Source organism: Geotrypetes seraphini, chromosome 17, assembly GCF_902459505.1.
Source record: "Geotrypetes seraphini chromosome 17, aGeoSer1.1, whole genome shotgun sequence".
Taxonomy (NCBI): domain Eukaryota; kingdom Metazoa; phylum Chordata; class Amphibia; order Gymnophiona; family Dermophiidae; genus Geotrypetes; species Geotrypetes seraphini.
Genome location: NC_047100.1, coordinates 42,299,904 through 42,320,144, shown reverse-complemented (window position 1 = coordinate 42,320,144; position 20,241 = coordinate 42,299,904). Strand labels below are relative to the sequence as shown.

Below are 20,241 nucleotides of genomic sequence, written 5' to 3'. Positions count from 1 at the left end.
CGTACATTGAATCTCTAAGGGTGGCATGGATAAGCGGACAGGATAGACCATATGATCTTTATCTGTCGTCGTTTTTCTCTGTTTCTGGTTTTCTAGGAGGTATTTATCTGCCTCAGAGGCCTTATAACTGGCACATACATTGGCACCTTAATTGGCATGGGTGTGGGCAAGTACACTGCATGCTATTTTGTATGGTGGTGAATAAATGCTATAACAAGGAGGGCGTACGTGAGCAGGTCTTGAGTGTGTCACAAGTGATGCATGCAGCTTATAGAATACATTGTATGGCACACTTTGGCCCACCAGCGTATACCAGCCATTGACCTGACAAAAGTGATCACACCGAAAGTTTAGCAGGCCAGTGCAGCTTTATTCTAGTATTCTATAATGGCTTAGGCAGGTGCCAATATAGAATTAGTACTCGGCACGTACCATTCGGAACCTATATTGAGGCACCGAGTTGAAGAATTGACCTAAAGTTTGTACCTGAAGTAATGGAGAGGGAAGTAATTTGCCCAAGGGGGCAGCCCTGTGAGCACTAGGTTTTATCCTGGAGTGCCTCGGGGATCAGCCCTGGGACTGGTTCTGTTCAACATCTATGTGAACAATATTGGGAAAGGACTGGAAGGAAGTAGTTGTCTTTTTGCAGATGGCACAGGTCTGCAACCCCCATGGGGGAGAAATGAACTATTAGAGCTGGACGAATTGTTGAATGCTTAATGAATACAAATTGTACATCTAAGGAACATGACATGAACGAGAAGGAAATAGACTCAAACATCAGGAAATAGCTTTTTTTATGCTGGTGGATGCCTGGAATGCCTTCCCTGGGATGGTGCAGACCAAAACTAATGAAACCGAATGAGAGGTAGGATAAATACAGAGGATCTCTTAACAAGAGGCTGTAAATATTTAAAGAAAGTACGGGAGTAATCACGATAGAAGATTGACTGTACTGGGCCTGAGAAGTAAGTAGCAGTTTGAACCCTAAAAAGCGTACACGGGCATAGCATCCTACTTGACTAACTGGATGGAACATGTTGGCTTTCAGGGGCTGTCATTTACTATGATAAGAGAAGCTAGAAGGATGCTAGGTTGCATAGGGAGAAGACTGGCCAGTAGGAAAAAGGAGGTATTGATGCCCCTGTGACTTCATTTAGAATGTGGTGTACAATTCTGGAGTCATTTCAGAGGAAGGCAGCTAAAATGGTCTTCATCATAAGGTGTATGGGGGACACACTTAAAGATCTCAATATGTATACTTTGGAGGAAAGGTGGGAGAGGGGAGATGTGATAGAGACGTTTAAATACCTACATGACGTAGGTGTAAATGCGTATGAAGTGGGTCTCTTTCATTTGAAAGGAAGCTCTGGAAAGAGAGGGCTTAGGGTGGTAGATGCATGGAATAGGCTCCCAGTAGAGGTGGTAGAGACAAAAACTGAAAGCATGGGACAGGCACATGGGATCTCTTAGGGAGAGGAGGAGATGGTGGATGAGCAGATTGGATGAACCATTTGGCCTTTATCTGCCGTCATATTTCTATGTAAACCACTTCTCCTCCCCTAAAAAAAAAGGATGCAGAGCTTCCAGGTTAGACTCAGTTCCAGAGAGAGACTTTTTGGCCAGTCCTGCATCCCTAAGCAGTGTGATATTTGAGAATTCTGGAAACGGCGCAGAGATACCTGTGTGATGCAACCAGTCCTTGCATTTTGAAGACTAAAAAAAGGAAGGCTTCTAAGTCTGTGATCGCTGAGAATCAAACCAAGACTGGCCTAAAATTTTTCCTCTTGATGTGGGTATCTATTTCTAGAAAAGCAAACAAAGGATATGCCAGATAATTCCCAGAGAAGGACACCAGCAGCCTAAAGACGGATGACTTGTCCCTGGTGATGGAAGATAAAGTGCCCGCTCTGTTTGCTCTTCAGCCTGTGCCTGCAGTCAGCCAGAGGGACACATCTGTCCTAATTAATGAGTCTAGTCTGGTCACTTTTGCTGGATCACTGGCTTCTTAATGAGGATTTTATATTTCCAGCAACCATCAGACCCTAGTGGCAGACACGGGACGTGCTTCCTTCGTACCTTCAATGTTTCATGGAAGATGGCACTTCCCCGCCCCGTCTAAAACCACCCCAGCGTCGCCTTCACCCTCTCTAAAAGTAGAACGAGCCAGTTGCTCTCTGAATCCGAAGATGCTGAGAGGCAAGACCGAAAGGTTGTGCGCTAATTGGTTACAGCTGTAGCCAGGATGGGTCCAGCTGCAGTCATTAAGCGGTGAGCTCTGACCGGTGACAGATGAGGGCCTGCCCCCTCCATCTGTCTCTTTTTCAACCCTCTCTGTACTTCATTTGGATTTACTGTGACTCCTTCTCCCGCTCCCTCCTCTCTACCATTTGAATAGTATTGACTTTAGCAATGTCCCCATTAGCCCTCTCCTCAAGTCACTTCGTTAGCCCCCTATCCGTTTCCGCATACAGTTCAAACTCATTCACTCTGCAGCTTCTCCTTTCTCCCCCACACTACCCCCACCCCCACCCCCTCCCCAGGCACTCCACTCATCGGAGAAGTCTCTCTTATCTGTACTCTTCTCCTCTACTGCCAGCTCCAGACTTCGTCCCTTCTGCTTTGCTGCACAGTATCCTTGGAACAAAATGCCTGACTCAGTTCGTCAAGCTCCGTCTCTGGCAGTCTTCAAATCCAGACTCAAATCCCACTTCTCTAAAGCTGCTTTCAATTCCAAACTCCAACCCACCTGCTAAGCACCAGTGTCCTTCTGCAATTCCCTCACTCAATGCACCTTCTCATCCAGTTTGTCTGTCTTGACTAGATTGTAAGCTCTTTTGAGCAGGGACTGTCTCATCTGTCTTTTGATGGACAGTGCTGCCTATAGAAATGAGTAGTAGTAGAAGCTGTTTGAACACTCGGTGACATCACAATGCATCTGGTCACACCCAGAATTCTTGATGACATCATAATGTAGCTGTATATGGTTGCCCCACTTGAGCACACACTGTGTATCGATGCACCTTTTCGTCCAGTTTGTCTGTCTTGACTAGATTGTAAGCTCTTTTGAGCAGGCACTCTCTCTTCTGTGTTTTGATGCATATGTCTAGTAGCGCTATAGAAATGATTAGCTTCTTTGCTGTGAGCTAAGCCTAAGCCTGGTTCGTTGGTATACTTGGGATATCTAGTATTCCTAGCAAATAGTGCTGCATATTAATGAGTGAGTGCTATATGAGACTACTATATGATCTTGGTTCTAAAACTTCCTTTTAATAGGGCATGCCCTTAAAAGGCAAGGATCCACCTCCAAAGGCCACAGAGTCTGAAACATGGATTTGGGGTTGTGGAGATAGTTATAGGGAATTTCACACCGGCTGCGATAATAACATGCACTAAGAATTATACACCTTGGGTCTCTCCACTTCAGCATCTGTCTACCTTCCCCGGATGCTCCTGCAAACCTGCAGCGGGTTGCGGAAGATGAAGCACTGAAAGCCACTCTCTATCTGGTAAAGCCTTTCCTCTGCCATGTCCTGCTTTTCAGAGGGCAAATTCCTGTGAGCAGGATGCAGCACACGAAAGGCCCCATCACAGGTTTGCAGGAGCTGTAGGGAAAGATAGACAGATGCCAAGCTGGAGAAACCCTAGACAGATGCCAGAACTGGGCACAGGGAAGGGGGGAAGAGATGCTGGACTTGAACGAAAGCAAAGGCAATATATATATATAGAGAGAGAGAGAGAGAGCCAGAGAGACTTGGAGTAAAAGGGAAAAGAGAGAGAGAAAGTGTTGGTCTGAAGGGTAGGAGAAATAGAGGGGGAAGATGCTGGCTAAGGGGGGCAGAGGGATGAGAGAGAAAAAGAGAGACTAGACCAGAGGGAAGAGAAGGAAGAAAGTTTCCAAACCACAAGGGGAGGGGAGTCGTAGGAGGAAGTGAAGAGAGTGGAGAGAAGCTGGACATGGGTTGGGACAGGGACACAAAAGAGATGCTGGCTCTGGAGGGAGTATAGGGATAGAGACTCAGAGAGAAAATGCTGGATGAATAGAGTCACAGAAGGAAGATACATAGAGAAGAAATGTCAAAAGGACAGAAGACTTTGGAGAGAGTTAGCAGAAGAGAAACACTAGGATCAAAGCAACATTCCGACGACAAAGGTAGAAAACAAGTATTTTTTTCTGAATTTATTAATTGTAATTTGTCAACTTTGGGAGAAGTTCACCCCCACCCCCTCCTTTCCCATTCCCTTGGGAGCAATAGTGTTATAGGGAGGGCCCATTCAGTCCTATCTATGTCAGTGCCTACAAAAACAGAGAAATCAAAGGCGAGAAGAGACCCCAGATAGTACTTTGTCAGACAGGAAAAATGACTAGAAAGGTTCAAAAAAACACACACTTTGAATCCTTGTTCTTTACAATACACTTAAGAATATTTTAGGAAAAAGATTGCTCCAGTCTGTAGTACTCAAGAACACATTAACAAAAACCGATATCTCGGGTTTTGGGGTTTTTTTCTTTTTATGTTTATTGAAACTTTTAAGAAAGATTTACAAGCGATATACTTGATAACTGAAAAAAAAAAAAAAATAGCCATTAAACACATTCAAAACACTATGGGACTCATAATCAAAAAGAAAATACGCCTAAAAACCCGCATAAATCGGCACTTGGACGGTCAAAAAGACAGGTCGTCCAAGTGCCAATAATCGAAACAGGTTTTAGAAGTATCTAAAACCAGCTTAGGCCTTTTCACTGCCGCTGTGCGCCCAGAGTGAAAAGGGGCGTTTTTCCAGGAGTGGTAGGGCGGGAGGTGGGCCGACCTAGACTTAGTCATCCTGTAGCGATAATCGAAAGTTTGACAGGTTGCCTGGACAAAACTTATACCTTTTGACTTAGACGAAGTCAAAAGAGGTATAAGTTCCGGACCAGGCCGCTGAACTGATCATGGCTGCTGCGATCATCTCAGCGACCCAGGCAACCCGTCCTCCCACCCCCATAATGATTGCGGCAGGAGGGATGCCCAGTCTCTCCTGCTGACAGACCCCCTGAAAGTATGCCAGCAGGAGGGATGCCCAGTCCCTCCTGCCGAACACCCCAGCGGCCTGCTCAACCAGTCAAATGGTATCAAACAAACAAACAAAAAAAACCAGGTATCTTGGGTTGGGGATTCTCCAACCTACCCGAAGGCCTTGACAGTACTAATCTGAATTTGATTGGCTGAGTAGCATCTGCTTGTTGCCTTCTCAATCAACCAAATTCAGAGCAGTGCCCTCAGGGCCTTTAGTGTGTGTGTGAGGGGTACAGATAGAAGTAGAGGTAGGTTATAGGAATAGTCAGGGACCACTTCACAGGTCATAGGCCTGATGGGCCGCCGCGGGAGCGGACCACTGGGCGTGATGGACCTCTGGTCTGACCCAGTGGAGGCAACTTCTTATGTTCTTAATCCCTTGAAGGCCCCGACCACATGCCACTGAATCTGACACACCTCTTCTGTGTGGAGTGCCTCAGGATTCTATTCTTTCACCTCTCCTGTTCAATATTTTTCTATGTCCACTCATAACACCAATCCAAGATTTTAATATTAGGTTTTATTTATTTGTTTAAAAACTTAATATACCGCCTGGAGTCACAACGGTTTCCAATTAAACATACACAAAGCAAGAAAAACAAAACAGTCCGAAAACATTCTTGAAAACATCATCAACATATATAAAAATCAGATTTGCAAATCCTTCAATAACAGATCAAAAGAATACAAGAAATGGCCAACCCTGTAGGAAAGACAGATCAGAAATATGCGTCTACAAACAGTTTGGTTTTCAACATCTTCTTAAAGAAGATTCTCGGGCCTCACTTCTCTTCATGAAGTCTCTCAGTGCCCTCTTCCTTAGCTTGCGTGCACGTGGTGACATGTGCGCACAATGCAAGCAACACGGAAAACCTCGAGTGCCGGATCCAATCAGTGGGCGCACAATTCATGAGGATCCAGTGTATTCATCCTTCTCCTGCATCCCAGTCATTTCTTTAGATGATTCAGGCATCTTCAAGGTGATGAGTAGAAAAGTTGTAATGGAGAGCTGTAGAAAATCTGACCGATGGGAACGGGCGGAAACTAAAGACTGGGGATTAGGGGGAAGCAGGGGGACATGGGTAGGGCTCGGGCATGCCCAGTGGGGCCCGGGCACTGCACGTGCTCAGAGGAAAAAAAAAAATCTCTCTGAGCTATTGGAGATCTTATTCACAAATTGGGAGCTGTTGGGACAACACCCCATATGTGACTGACTCATCCTGCTTGTCCTAGGAGAATGTTCCATTTTCAAAAAAGTTCTTTTTTTTTTTTTAACGTTGGTGACATTCTTCTAATCTTTCCAACAGTCCCAGGTTTTCCTAACATAACATTACTTCAGACTTGTCTTAATGCCCTCTCTGAATGGCTTGTTAAGACATTGTGTTGGACTGGATCCTTGTCACAACCTTCTTTCGGCCCAATACTTTTCAACATTCCAATACCGACATATGTGTCAAAAATCTACCGCTGCGAGGAGGTGCTGAAAAGTTCTCAGCCCAGGCAAGAAGAGAATGACGGGGATATGGTTCAATCGGTGATCTGAAACAAGGTCAAAACATGGAATTTTGTTTCTCTTTTCAGCTCCAGTGGCCAAATAACGCTCAGAATTTAAGAAGTTGGTTGGTTGGGCTGAGAACTTTTCAGCACTCCCTCGTAGGTTTCTGTGTAAAGCTCAACCGCTTGCGAATAAATTTCTGTTTCTAGAATCAGAAAATAATATTCTCCTACCCACCACACAAGGGAACTCAGCGAAAGAAGATGTACGACGGCCTCCTAGCGACGCAGGCAGCGAAGCTGGACCCCTGTATCTCCAACCTAGTTGTCAACTACATTCCGAAAAGAAATCAAAACCCTGCTATTCAAAAAAACTATCCCCCCCTCGCATCCTCCCCCCTCCATGCAAACTACCAGCATACCTCCCCAACAACCCTAACAAGTAACCAACCCTAAACTTCATCTTCCCTACTAGTATTCCTCAATTCTCCTCCCTTCCTCAATTTCTCCCCTCTGCCTCCTCTATTTAACGTCCCCTAAATTGTAATTCCCCTGCATCTACTGTGTAAGCGTCCCCCAAATTGTAACTTCCTGGAAATGCCCAGCTATCTTATACTGCAATCCGCTTAGAACTGCAAGGTACAGGCGGAATAGAAGTCACTAATGTAATGTAATATTGAACTAAGACCAGTACTGGGCAGACTTGCACGGTCTGTGTCTGTATATGGCCTTTTGGTTGAGGATGGGCTGGGAGGGTGTAGACGGGCTAGAGTGAGATTTCGGCAGTGGGAACCCAAGCACAGTACTGGGTAGAGCTTTGGATTCTTGCCCAGAAATAGCTAAGAAGAAAAGATTTAAATTCAATCAGGTTGGGCAGACTGGATGGACCGTTCGGGTCTTTATCTGCCGTCATCTACTATGTTACTGTTTTAATATACATTATTTCATAGTATATTTATGTCATTATGCTTTTCATATTACTGTGCTTTTATTGTTTTGCTTTATTTTATGGTTCCATAGACACTTGACAAAGGCATTTCCGCCGAAACACTGTCAGTGTCGAGTCTATGCAGCGCTAATATCGATAAAGTGAACTTTGAATTTAAAACCACAACTGAAGGAATGACATCTCTTCCTCACGACTTTCTGCTGTGTCCCGTTCTTGTCGTTGAGGCCCTGTGTGCTCCCTCTTCAGAGGTCTATATATATAACCAGGGCAGATAGGGCACAGCCCTGGTTATATTGTTTAGTGAAAGCCTGTGAAGGACCCAAGTTTCTTTTTGTATTGGAATACACTTCTCCCGCCGTATTCGCTGTGATAGGGGATTAACAAAACCGCTAATACAGAAAAACCGCGAATAACTTTTTCATATGTTATTCGCTGTTTTCTATTAAAAACCATCATGAATATGGTGAAACCGCAGATAACATGGTGGGAGAACTGTCCTGTTCCTGAAGGAGAGGCAAAACATGGTGAAGAAAGTGCCGGGAATCATTGATTTTCTCTGTAAAAGCTTGGAATCGGCGATTTCTCTATGCAAGCTGATGTAATTTGGGGGGAGGAGCCAGCAAGCTAAAACCCGTGAATAATCGAAAGCACGAATGCTGAACCTCGAATACGGAGGGAGAAGTGTATACAGGAAAAATAAACCTGAAAGAATAACTCCTTTCTCACTGAGCTCTCAAGTCACATTGAGAAACTTAGCTTTATACCCAGCTCCTCTGGTTTTTCTAGCCAGGCCCTAGGAAGGCAATAGATCACAACCCAGGGGACATCTGCTAGTGGTAGTCAGAGAACTCTGACTAAGATCTGTGACCCCATAGCATCACGTTTGGCTCCAGAAAGCAGAGATATCAGCGCCATCACTGAATTATCCTAGCCAGTCCTACAGGAATGCCTTTCTTTGTTCCTTATTCATCTTTCTTTCCTATATAACGTGTAGTTCTAACCCAGCTTCCTTTCTGTTTCATGTTTCTCGGTCTAGTACGCCATTTATTTGATGTTTCATTTAAATTCTTCTGTTGTTGGCGTTGTTTTTATTTTCATTTCCCTATTATATTTTCATTTGTATCTCGCTTAGAAAATTGGATAAGCGCCTAATCAAAAAAAATTTTTTCAGTTCAAAAAACTTTATTGATTTTATGATATTACAAACAAAACTTGAAACTATAGCCTCAGCCAGAAAAATAGCTGCCAGAACTGCATATGTTATCTGCTGCTGCTACCAAAACAACCATTGGTGAATTCCCAGCTGACATTTTTGGCTAGGAATCATTTTCGTCAGATGAGAAAAGGACAACGTGGCAACTTCCTGTGTAGCGCAGAAAAGCCAGGTCCGTTCGCAGACAGATCTAGTCAACTCTCAATAGTAAGTTATTCAGCTCAGGCTGGCCCAGTACACTACCCGTTTGAACAAAACAAGTAAAGAACAGACTAACCACCAAAGTCACACATATATGTAAGATATCTGCATACATAAATCAGGACTGTATAACCATTCCAATTAAACAGTGCGATTAGCTGTAGAATGCAACATAGTGAGTGGTCCAAATGATAATTTCTGCAAATGATTTTGGAGGGGGGTATGAAGTGATGCCATCTATTGCCATTCCACCCCCCCCCTCCCATGTTAACATGTCGGCTGTAACATTTAAAGGGCTGGTTTAACTAGGCCATCATCTAGACTTAGACGCTGGTCACCTTACAGGTCATGGACCTGATGGGCCGCCGCGGGACTGCTGGGCGCAATGGACCTCTGGTCTGACCCAGCGGAGGCAACTTCTTATGTTCTTATGGCAGCTTCTAGGGGACGGAAAGTCCCGATAACCACGCTAATTTAAAGAACAGGCTGATTATAAGTAGCCGTTTGGGGAAATGTTTGCATTTGAAAGTGCGATTTATTACTTGCCTTTCTCAAATCTTAAAATGATGAAAAGCATACTCTCGCAGGAAAGAATTTCTGTTATTGAAACCTGGTGTCTTAGCTTTGGCGGCCACATTTTTTCTCTGTCGTCCATGCAAATGTATAATACATTATAAATCACAAAAATTTGTTTTCTTTGAGCCTTTCCAACTGACAACATTCTGGTTGATGTCGCGATTGGAGAGTCGCTCAATGAAAGATGGATGTCCTTATCTCCGCTAACCTAAGATAGTTTTCTTTATTCTCGCTATTATTTACATTTTGGATCTCATTTGAGGACTTGAGCTGGATTTAGGCTCTAACTTTCTTTGTAATTACTGTAATATAGTACTTTATTTTCTGTACCTTGAATTTGCTTTCTGTACACGTTAAATCTTGAATAGGTAATTTGAAAAACTTATAAATAAATAATAAAAAAGAGAAAAGGATACTCTTAAATGAAATGTCATGATATGAAACTCTAAAGCGGGGGTTCTTAACCTGGGGTCCGTGGAGCCCTATGGGGTCGATGGATAGGTTTAAGGGGGTCTGTGAGGGTCAGATAAAAATTAACATTTATATTCAGTATACTGTTGATTTTTCTCGCAGATAACGAGAGATGTAGCAGTAGCAATGTTAGTAGAAAACATAGTAGTAGATCTGTTTTAATTTGCCCAAGAGGATTATATTTCACTAGTCGTTAAGCCTGTTACATTAACGGGTGCTAGAATATATGTGTGTCTGTCTGTCTGTGTTTCTTTATCTCTCTCTCCTTGGCCGCTGTCTGTGTCCTTCTGTCTCTCCCCCCCCCCCCCCCCGAGCAAAGCTGGCTGCCTCCAGCACACCCCTCCCCCCAATGCAGCCCCCTTTCCCTCTCCCTAACTGTCTCTCCATGGCCGTCTTCTGTCTTCCCCCCCAGAGTAAAGCTGTTTGCCCTAAGCACACCCCTACCCCCAAAAGCAGCCCCCTTTCCTTCTCCCTAACTGTCTCTCCATGGCCCCTTCTGTCTTCCCCCCAGTGCAAAACTGTCTGTCCCCGGCACACCCCTCCCCCAAAGTATCCCCCTTTCCCTCTCCTTATCTCTCCATGGCCCCTTCTGTCTCCCCCAGCACACCCCTCACCCAAAGCAGCCCCCTTTCCCTCTCCCTCTGGCCCCCTGTATTGATTCCCCTGCTTACCCTCCCTGCATCCCGGCGTCTTCTGGCCTGCTCCAGGCCGCGATCGTGGTGGCCGGCCCCAGTGAACCTCACAGGCCGCTCCCCAACCCGGAAGCACGCTCCCTCCCGACGCAATCCCGTGCGTCACAGGGAACGTGCCACCGAGGCCGGAAAGCGGCCCGCGAGGCCCGCCAAAGATGGCCACGATCACAGGCTGCCCCAAAGAGAAGGATCAGCGGCAGCAGCAGCGGTGAGCGAGGGCGGGAGGTGAGGTGCTTGCTTCCGGTTGGTGAGGAGCTTGCTTTGGATTGGTGAGTGAGGAGGGGAGTGGCCAGAGTGATCCCTGGCTGCGTTCTAAAATGGAACGCGGCCACGGATCAGAAAACACGGCGCCAGGGATCATGATTTTTCAAGAGCGCATGTGCGCTCTAGAGTTTTATTATATCGGATAATTATAATGAGTGGCCATTACTTTTTGCATAAAAAAGAATGTTTTTTTTTAATTGTTTAAAGTTTAATAATACTTTCTTTATGTCATCTATGTACGAGCCAATCAAATCTCGCTAAATAAAGTACATTATATTCATTTCATACAAAGTTTCATTAGGTTCTTAAAGGGATCCATGACTCAAAAAGGTTAAATAGGGAGTAATATCAGAAGTTATTTATTTACAGAACGGATGGATGATAAAATAATGAAATGGGTAAGAGTAAAACCAGTGACAAAATTTAAAATCGGTGACCAGCATTGCAAAAGGAAGTAATTTGGACAGACTGGATGGGCTCTATGGTCTTTATCCGCCACAATATGTTCTGTTTATATAAATCTGATTCCCAGCAAGTTTCGCCATCATCTGTGCCAAGAATAATTCCGATTTTTTTTTCCCCCCCATCTCTTAGTTCAACGAGAAGGCGGAAGCGGCCTCCTGCTTCAGGCAGCTTGTTCAAGCTAACGTACGGAACAAGAAAGTGATCAAGGATGCCGTGCGGGACATGGCAGCGAAAGGGACGACAGATTACAAGGCAGGCTTTGAGTACGCATTCAGCCAGCTGCAAAATGTATGTAAAGAAAAACACAGAAGTGGTTTCATACTCCACTAGGCTCTGTCTGTCTCTGCCTAGTGTTTTTCTGTGCACTTTCTCCTTCCTTCTCTTCCCTCATTTTATTTGTCTGTTCTCTGCCTTTTCTCACTATATAATTTATACTGGGCAGCGTTTGCTTGTTGATTGGGCCATGGGTAGGTTTTCAAGTAGTATTAGTCCATTTTAATGCTGTATTTCTATTGAACTACACTTCTCCTTCCGTATTCGCGGGGGTTAGGGGATTAACATGACCGCGAATACTGGAAAACCGCAAATAACTTTTTCATAGGTTATTCGCAGTTTTCTTTTAAAAACTCTCCTGCATTTGGTGAAACCGCGAATAACAGTCTTACATTCCACTAGCTCAACCTTATTCCAACCTTACTTCATCCCCTCTGACGCAACCACTTTCCCTGTGCCATGTTACGCCTCCCATCTTGACTCAACTTCCTGTTTCTGGCTGGGCGGGACGCGGCAGAGGGAAAGCTCCAGGCAACCCCATGTAAACTACTGCCGCTGCCGGCAACCTCAGAGACAAGTTTGAAGGTAGAACCAGTGGGGTTTGAGAATGAGCGAGAAATGCCAGACCTCGGTCGCAGTAGGAGCATGTAGGGAAAGATACCGGACCATGGATGGCAGGGGGAAGCATGCTGACTGGGGAGAGCGCAAATGCGTGTGGACTTGGTCTCTTTTGACTGATTCTTGAAAAGAGGCTGGTAATCTGTGGTTTTTTCTGTGCACGCTGAGAATTGGTGCTTGGAAAAATGCGGCAAAATTTTTCTCTGCAACCATGAATGACCTAATTCGGGTGGGAGGAGTCGGAAGGAAACCCCCCCCCCCCCCCCGCGAATAATCGAAACTGTATGAGGAAACTGCATCAAAATTTAAAAAATCTGGATAAATGAACTGTAGGCAGGAATGGTTTCTGGAAATATGAGATGAAACTGGGCCCCTTTCAGTCTATATAATCTTCTTAGAATCACTTCACGTGACCTAGTCAGAAGATATTTGGTTCTCCTTGAAGAAAACACTTTCTTTGATCGTTGGTTCCAGCAATGTGGAACCTCATTTACTATTAAAGTTATCACCTATGTACTAGCTGGTTTTAAGAAAGGTTTGGACAAGTTCCTGGAGGAAAAGTCCATAATCTGTTATTGAGGAAGACATGGGGAAGCCACTGCTTGCCCTGGATCAGAAGTATGGAATATTGCTACACCTTGGGTTTTGGCCAGGTACTAGTGACCTGGATGGGCCACCGTGAGAACGAGCTACTGGGCTTGATGGACCATTGGTCTGACCCAGTATGGCTGTTGTAATGGTCTTAACTTTTTGGACAGGCTGCTCACATTTGATCCTCATATTTATCCTGTAATGAAAACATCTTTCTGTGTACAAAGGAAGATTCATTCTTAATGCCTGTAATGAATTCAAAATGATCTTCACACATTAATCCATACATATGTAATCAAAAGTTAGTTAGTACAAAACATGGCAATAAAAGTATCAAGTTTATTATAAGCTTGATATACCGCATCCCACAATGCATCTCTGCGATGTACATCACAGTGTCTATAAGTGGTAGAGAGGGGTACAGAGAGCAGTGAGATGAAAGGTTAAAAGGTTAAAAATTTTCTGGTAGGTTCATAGACAACGGCGCGAAAGACAAAGGCGTGCGCCGACAACTGAGCGCAAGACGGAGGCGCGCGCCAAAGAAAATTACAGTTTTTAGGGGCTCCGACGGGGGGTTTTGTTGGGGAACCCCCCCACTTTACTTAATAGACATCGCGCCAGTGTTATGGGGGGTTTGGGGGGTTGTAACCCTCCACATTTTACTGTAAACTTAACTTTTTCCCTAAAAACAGGGAAAAAGTTATGTTTTCAGTAAAATGTGGGGGGTTACAACCCTCCACACCCCCCACAACGCCCCCACAACGCGGCGCAATGTCTATTAAGTAAAGTGGGGGGGTTCCCCCCCACACCCCCTCCCATCAGAGCCCTAAAAACAGTAATTTTGACGCTGCGCTCAGTTGTCTGGGCGTGCCTTTGTCCCGGCGCGCTTTTGACCTGACACCGTGAGATGTACATCACAGTGTCTATAAGTGGTAGAGAGGGGTACAGAGAGCAGTGAGATGAAAGGTTAAAAGGTTAAAAATTTTCTGGTAGGTTCATAGACAACGGCGCGAAAGACAAAGGCGTGCGCCGACAACTGAGCGCAAGACGGAGGCGCGCGCCAAAGAAAATTACAGTTTTTAGGGGCTCCGACGGGGGGTTTTGTTGGGGAACCCCCCCACTTTACTTAATAGACATCGCGCCAGTGTTATGGGGGGTTTGGGGGGTTGTAACCCTCCACATTTTACTGTAAACTTAACTTTTTCCCTAAAAACAGGGAAAAAGTTATGTTTTCAGTAAAATGTGGGGGGTTACAACCCTCCACACCCCCCACAACGCCCCCACAACGCGGCGCAATGTCTATTAAGTAAAGTGGGGGGGTTCCCCCCCACACCCCCTCCCATCAGAGCCCTAAAAACAGTAATTTTGACGCTGCGCTCAGTTGTCTGGGCGTGCCTTTGTCCCGGCGCGCTTTTGACCTGACACCGTGAGATGTACATCACAGTGTCTATAAGTGGTAGAGAGGGGTACAGAGAGCAGTGAGATGAAAGGTTAAAAGGTTAAAAATTCTCTGGCATCATACTTCTGCTGTAGAATCTAAAGGTCAGATCCTCGCTCTTATCTTCTGGGCACTCTGAATGACTATTGTGCACTACCCCCCTAATCCTATATATAGTGCTCAAAATTATGTGCACCCAAATTGTGCATGCCATCTAATAGCTGAATGAGCCAATTGGACACCAACAAATTGATTATCAACGCTAATGGCCAGTTATTGGAATTTACACATGCTTGTAAACTTTTCTGCGTGGATCCGAGAAGGGGGAGTGGCCATGGGAGGGGCAAGTGCGGTTCGAGGATTTGCAGGCAGTGGTATAGAATTGGGGGGGATCGGTGCCAAATTTGGGGTTAAAGCTTTACATCAGGGTTCAGTTGCTCTTAAATCCTCGTGCTTCAAAGCAGACACCGATTCTTTGAACAGCGCCCAACTCTGAGCACGGTTTACATCGTAATGTTTAGCGCACATTTTTGCGGGGCGCCATATCTGGAACTGAATCCTATATGTCATTCATTTATTTATTTAAAAATTTCTCATGTACCGCCAATCTAAGCAGTTTACAACATACATAGATAGAATAGATATAACATGAAAACCTGCTACTCTTCAAGACGTCCAGTATTCAAAAATGTGAGCAATGTCTAAAATTTCTGGTTTTAATTCATAAAAATGCCTGAGAAAAACAGATGTGCTTTTAAAAGTTTTCTAAATGAACTCAAGGACTCAATCTGTCTCAATTCCTTTAGAAGAGAGTTATATAACTGAGGCCCCACGACCATAAAGATCGCGTCCTTGTACATCTCCAATCTAATTTTGCTTAAAATCTGGACCATCGACTAGTACCTTATTACTTGAATGAAGGGGATGTCCTGGCAGAAGAAACTTTAGGGTTGCAGCCAAAGTGGTGGTGGTTCATATGGAATTTTTAAAATGAGCGTCTGGTTTGTTTTTTTCAGTATTCTTATGGTTTCACCCGCTACAAAATTCAGCAAGGCCACAGCAACTTTTGCTACCTGGCTCAGTCTGTTGGAATTTGCTTCCTCAAGGCAGTCTGGTGCCTGGGGTGAGGGATGAGCATCCAAACTGGGGGTGGGGCAAGGGCTGCCCCAACTATTAGGCAAGACTGGACAATTGCCTAGGGCAGCAGCTTCTTAGATGGTAGCAGCTTCAGTAATACAGTAAATGACAGCAGAGCCTCGCACACCACTCCTCTTAGGCCCGGGTCACCCACGTTTAAAGCAGAACAGTAGATCCTGCCAGACAAACTCAAAGAGTGAAAGCAACAATCTTATCAAAAGTGAAAAAATATTAGCACTCAACAGTTAAATCTTCTGAGGGGTAGACATCGTACATAAAAGTGAATCAAATCATAGGCTCTCTTATAATCCACAGTTATTCTAGATCCCCATCTTGTGGTTCATCTGTGTAATCATCTGTCCACCCCCTTCCTTCAGTAATCGAATACATCAAACTTAAGCAAAAAACAATTTACTAAATTCAAACTCCTAAATATTGAAGTCTCTCTGATCAATCCAAAATACGTTCCCTCCCACAAGTCCAATATCTATCTTCAGGCGGCACTGTTGAGGGAACAGCATCTTGCTGCCGCCCTCTTTTCTGCTCCCCTTACCTTCTGCTCACCCTTCTCCCCACTACAGGCCTTTTTCCCATTCTCTCCCCTTCTCCCCGCATCTACCTTTAGTTTTCTGTAAAAGTTGTCGGGCGGCAGTAGCGATTCCCTGCTGCCGGTCCCTGCATCTTCACTCCACTGCGGCCTACCCTGTCTGACAACTTCCTGTTTCTGCTGGGGTGGGCCGCAGTGGAGAAGAAAACATTGGGACCGGTGGCAGGGAATCGCTACTTTTACAGCCCTGCAACTTTTACAGAAAACTTAAGGTAGATGCGGCGGTGGGGGATAGTAGAATGGGGAAAATGCCAATTGTAGGATTGTTCAAAGCGTTAGAGGCCAGGAAGGGAAGCAAAATGCCACTCCCTCAAGTTGTCCTCATTATAGGGCCACCCCTGCCTTCAGAGCTCAGGTTAGAAATTCCCTGTAGGAATTTTAACGTGGGAGTCAACATGAATGTTTTCTCCTTGCTTGTGTCAATGGCTGAGATGAGGAGCTTTATCCTCTTCAACGGGACCTGGCGAGAAAGGTTGTCTCAGCTTTCCTTTTGTTTTTAAATATGATCCAAGTGAGGGAGAGGAGGTTTATACCTCAGTTGTCAATGTGAAGTCTTAAATATGTCTTACCTGCTGGTTCTGGGCGGTTTTATAAATTGCCAAGTGAATGCTGATATATGAAATCAATAGATAATACTAATGATAATAATAATAGTAATCCAGACTTTTGGGTCTCAGTTTCTCCTGAGGCCCATTATTAGGAAGCCCTTGGAGCGGATCTGGATTGTACAGCCCAGTGGGGGCCTCAGCAGACAATTTGCTGCACTTTGTCCACCATGATATTTTGCTGCTTTGGAACTATCCATAGGATGTTTTCAGAGATCTAGTGGCCCTTTTTATCACCATTAATACTGGTGTAAGTGCAATGGCATACATCTAATCTAATCTAATCTAAACCTTAAGTTTATATACCGCATCATCTCCATGAGTATGGAGCTCGACACGGTTTACAAGAACTTAAAATAGTAGGTAGAGAAGAAGAAAAAGGATTACATGAACTTATGTGAAGAAGGGGGGAGAAAAAAAAGGGGGGGAAGGATAGAGTTACAATTTGCTGAAAAGCCAGGTTTTCAGTTGTTTGCGTGGAAATTATTACTTAGATATCTCATTTTCCAGACAATAAATTAAAATGTACTTCAAGGATCAGCATGAGGTGTAGGACCTGATACATTAAGGCTTTTATCCCAAGCTGTGTGAATGAGAAGGAAGCTTCAGGCCCAGGGTGAGATTTGGGGCTCATTGTCAAAGCACTTAGATCAGTGGTTCCCAACCCCCAGCCAGTCGGGTTTTCAAGATATCCCTAATGAATATGCATGAGAGAGATTTGCATATAATGGAAGTGACAGGTATGCAAATCTCTCTCATGCATATTCATTAGGGATATATTGAAAACCCGACTGGCTGGGAGTCCCCCAGAACAGGGTTTGGGAACCACTGACTTAGATACCATACAAAGTACCATAGATACCTAGCTGGCCCCAGACCCGCTCATCAACTAGTCCAGGGGTGGGAACGAGACCCGCAATCCGGTCGGGTTGTCAGGATTTTCCGAATGAATATGCATGAGAAGTATTTGCATACAGTGGAGGCAGTGCCTGCAAATATATCTCATGCATAGTCGTTGGGGAAATCCTGAAAACCTGAGTGGATTGTGGCCCTCATTCCCCACCCCTGAACTAGTCTATAAAAAAATGTATTTGTGTATCTCATGCTATGATCATAAATATTCCCATAGCAAATAAAAATGTATTTCCTACCTTGAAAGTACTTTTCCAGCAGCCCAAAAATTCTCTGTCTGCTCCACTCTGTGTCCCGTGCATGTTTGCCAGCTTAGTATTCATTTCTTTTCCATGTCCCCTTTTCTTCCCTTTCCCTACCCTTTCAATGACTTTCTTCTCAAGCCACTAGTTTAATTTCCATGTTAATGAGTTCATTGACTGGGACTGGCTGAGGGGAACTTAGATTCTTAATACAAAGGTGGCAGTGTCTGCTCCTCCGAAAGCTGTTCCGGCTGGAGAAAGATTCTTAAAAGAAGTTTGCAGATTTATTATTCTCGGAAATGATTTGGACGTCAAATTACATCTATTTTCACCATGTTACTCATATTAGCTCTTTGTCTCAAAATAATCTCTCATCCTTTCTTAGGCTTTAATTGAAGAGATCATATTTTATATGATAATTATTATGTGACATCCTAATGATGGAAGAGGCTAGAGCTGTAGGTCAACCTGTAGGGCTGTAGGTCCAACCTGTGCTCCTACAGTAACTCCTGCTGGGAGATGCAGGAACTACAAGAACTATAACCTGTCTAGCAGTCAAAGTGTGTATATTGTAGCCACGGTTGTTGTACCATTTGTGAGGCTACTTTATAAAGATGCTTAGACACCTATTGTCTTTATAAAATATCCACAAAATAGGCCCAACCCTGTGCTGGAGGACTACCAGGCTCATCGGGGTTTCTGCCTAGCCCTAATTAATATGCATGAGAGAGAGTTGCATATAATGGAAGTGACAGGCATGCAAATCTGCTCCATGCATATTCATTAGGACTAGCCAGAAACCCCAATGAGCCTGGTAGTCCTCCAGGACAGAGTTGGGGTCCACTGCTCTACGGCACTAAAGCAATACGCTGTGCTATCTGGTTTTTTATTGTTCATTAGGGAGGTTGCTGAAAAAATGTCTATCAACTTCGTTTGATACAAAACACAGCAGTTTGTCTGATTTTAAGACTGGAAAAGACAGATCATATAACACCTTATTAAAGAGAACTCCACTGGCTCCCTGTTGAGGCCAGAGTGTTTTTCAAGTTGGGTTGTTTATTTTATACTAGCTCTTTAAGCCCGTTACATTAACGGGTGCTCTGCCTTTCCTCTTCCCCTTGCATTTCCCTTTGCACGGTCTCCCTCGTGATCAGGACAGGGTGGAGGGGGCTGCCGGCCGGGGCCGGCGGAGAGGAGCTAGGCGGCTGGAGGAGTAGCAGCAGTCGCTGCCGATCGCAGCCTTCACCTACCTGGATTTGCTTTTTTTCTGCATCAGGAAGGTGGAGAGCGGCCTGCAAGGTTCGCTACAGCGGCTGGCGAACCTCAGCAGGCCGCTTTGAAGAGCAGCGGCAGTGGGAGGGAGGAGTCTCTGGAACACACGCCTCCAGCTAGCGCAGGCGCCGTGACACAGAAGCACACCACACGCCACCAGGAATCACGATCTTTGAAAAGCGCATGCACGCTTAGCCTTTTATTATTATGGATGGTCTGACCCCTGGTTACCTGGTAGTAGAGAATGGCACAAGGACAAATTTGTCGCTCTCCTGTCCCTCCCCATTCCTGTAACCGCACAAGCCTCGAACACTTATGGTTTTAAAGTGGTTGAGGCTTATGCAGATGAGGACAGAGCTTGCAGGAATGGGGCAGGGAGAGGAAAGGAACTCACCGGAATGGGACAGGAAAATCAGTTCCCTGGTAGAACATTTTGCATTTACCAATTCTAGATGTTCCTCATGTATTTCAACATTATTTGATTCTCCTCGACTAGGGGCTGCCATTACAAAAGATGCCATGACTGACTGCTGTCTGGAATTCTTATCTTCATCGGTTATTTTCCACGTCTACATCTTACATGAATTTCAGGAAATTGTTAAAAACTCATTTATATGCAAAGTTTTTTTTTTTTTTTTTTGTGAAGACTGATTTTTGTAGCTTGCTGTCGATGTTAAACGTTATCTTAACTTTGTTAAAACGCATAGGTCTGCAATATATTTGATATATATATAAACGCTAGGTTAGGTTATGTTTAGTGAAGCAAATTACTCCTCTTTTACCTCCACTAATCTTACTCCCAAAGTAGTAAAGAGTTTTTACCAAGGTAAAAATAGTAGTAAATACATAGCAGCATGGTAAGCATGTAACTTGAATGGACCGCAGAAGACAAATGTGACTAGGGATGGAGGAGTAATAGACCCTGATCAATTTTCAGAGGGTTATGTTCATGAGGAGCTAGCTAAAATAAAGGTAGACAAAACGATGGGGCCAGATGGTGTACATTCAAGGGTGTTGAAGGAACTTAGGGAAGTTCTAGTAGCTCTGCTGACTGACCTTTTCAATGAGTCTCTAGAGTCAGGAGTGGTACCGGAGGATTGGAGAAGGGTGGATGTAGTCCCTCTCCACAAAAGTGGAAGTAAGGAAGAAGTAGGGAAT

At 44.6% G+C, this 20,241-nt stretch overlaps 1 protein-coding gene across 4 annotated transcripts in view; it reads left to right on the top strand.

Annotated features, from left to right (window-relative positions):
* The window catches only part of CACNA2D2 (calcium voltage-gated channel auxiliary subunit alpha2delta 2), a 1,199,719-nt gene that overhangs the window by 1,004,674 nt on the left and 174,804 nt on the right, over positions 1-20,241 (top strand). For all 4 annotated transcript variants that reach the window (XM_033926190.1, XM_033926189.1, XM_033926191.1 and 1 more), the window contains one exon: positions 11,518-11,676. In XM_033926190.1, coding sequence (XP_033782081.1) covers positions 11,518-11,676 — 159 coding nt within the window. The remainder of the gene's footprint in view (positions 1-11,517; positions 11,677-20,241) is intronic.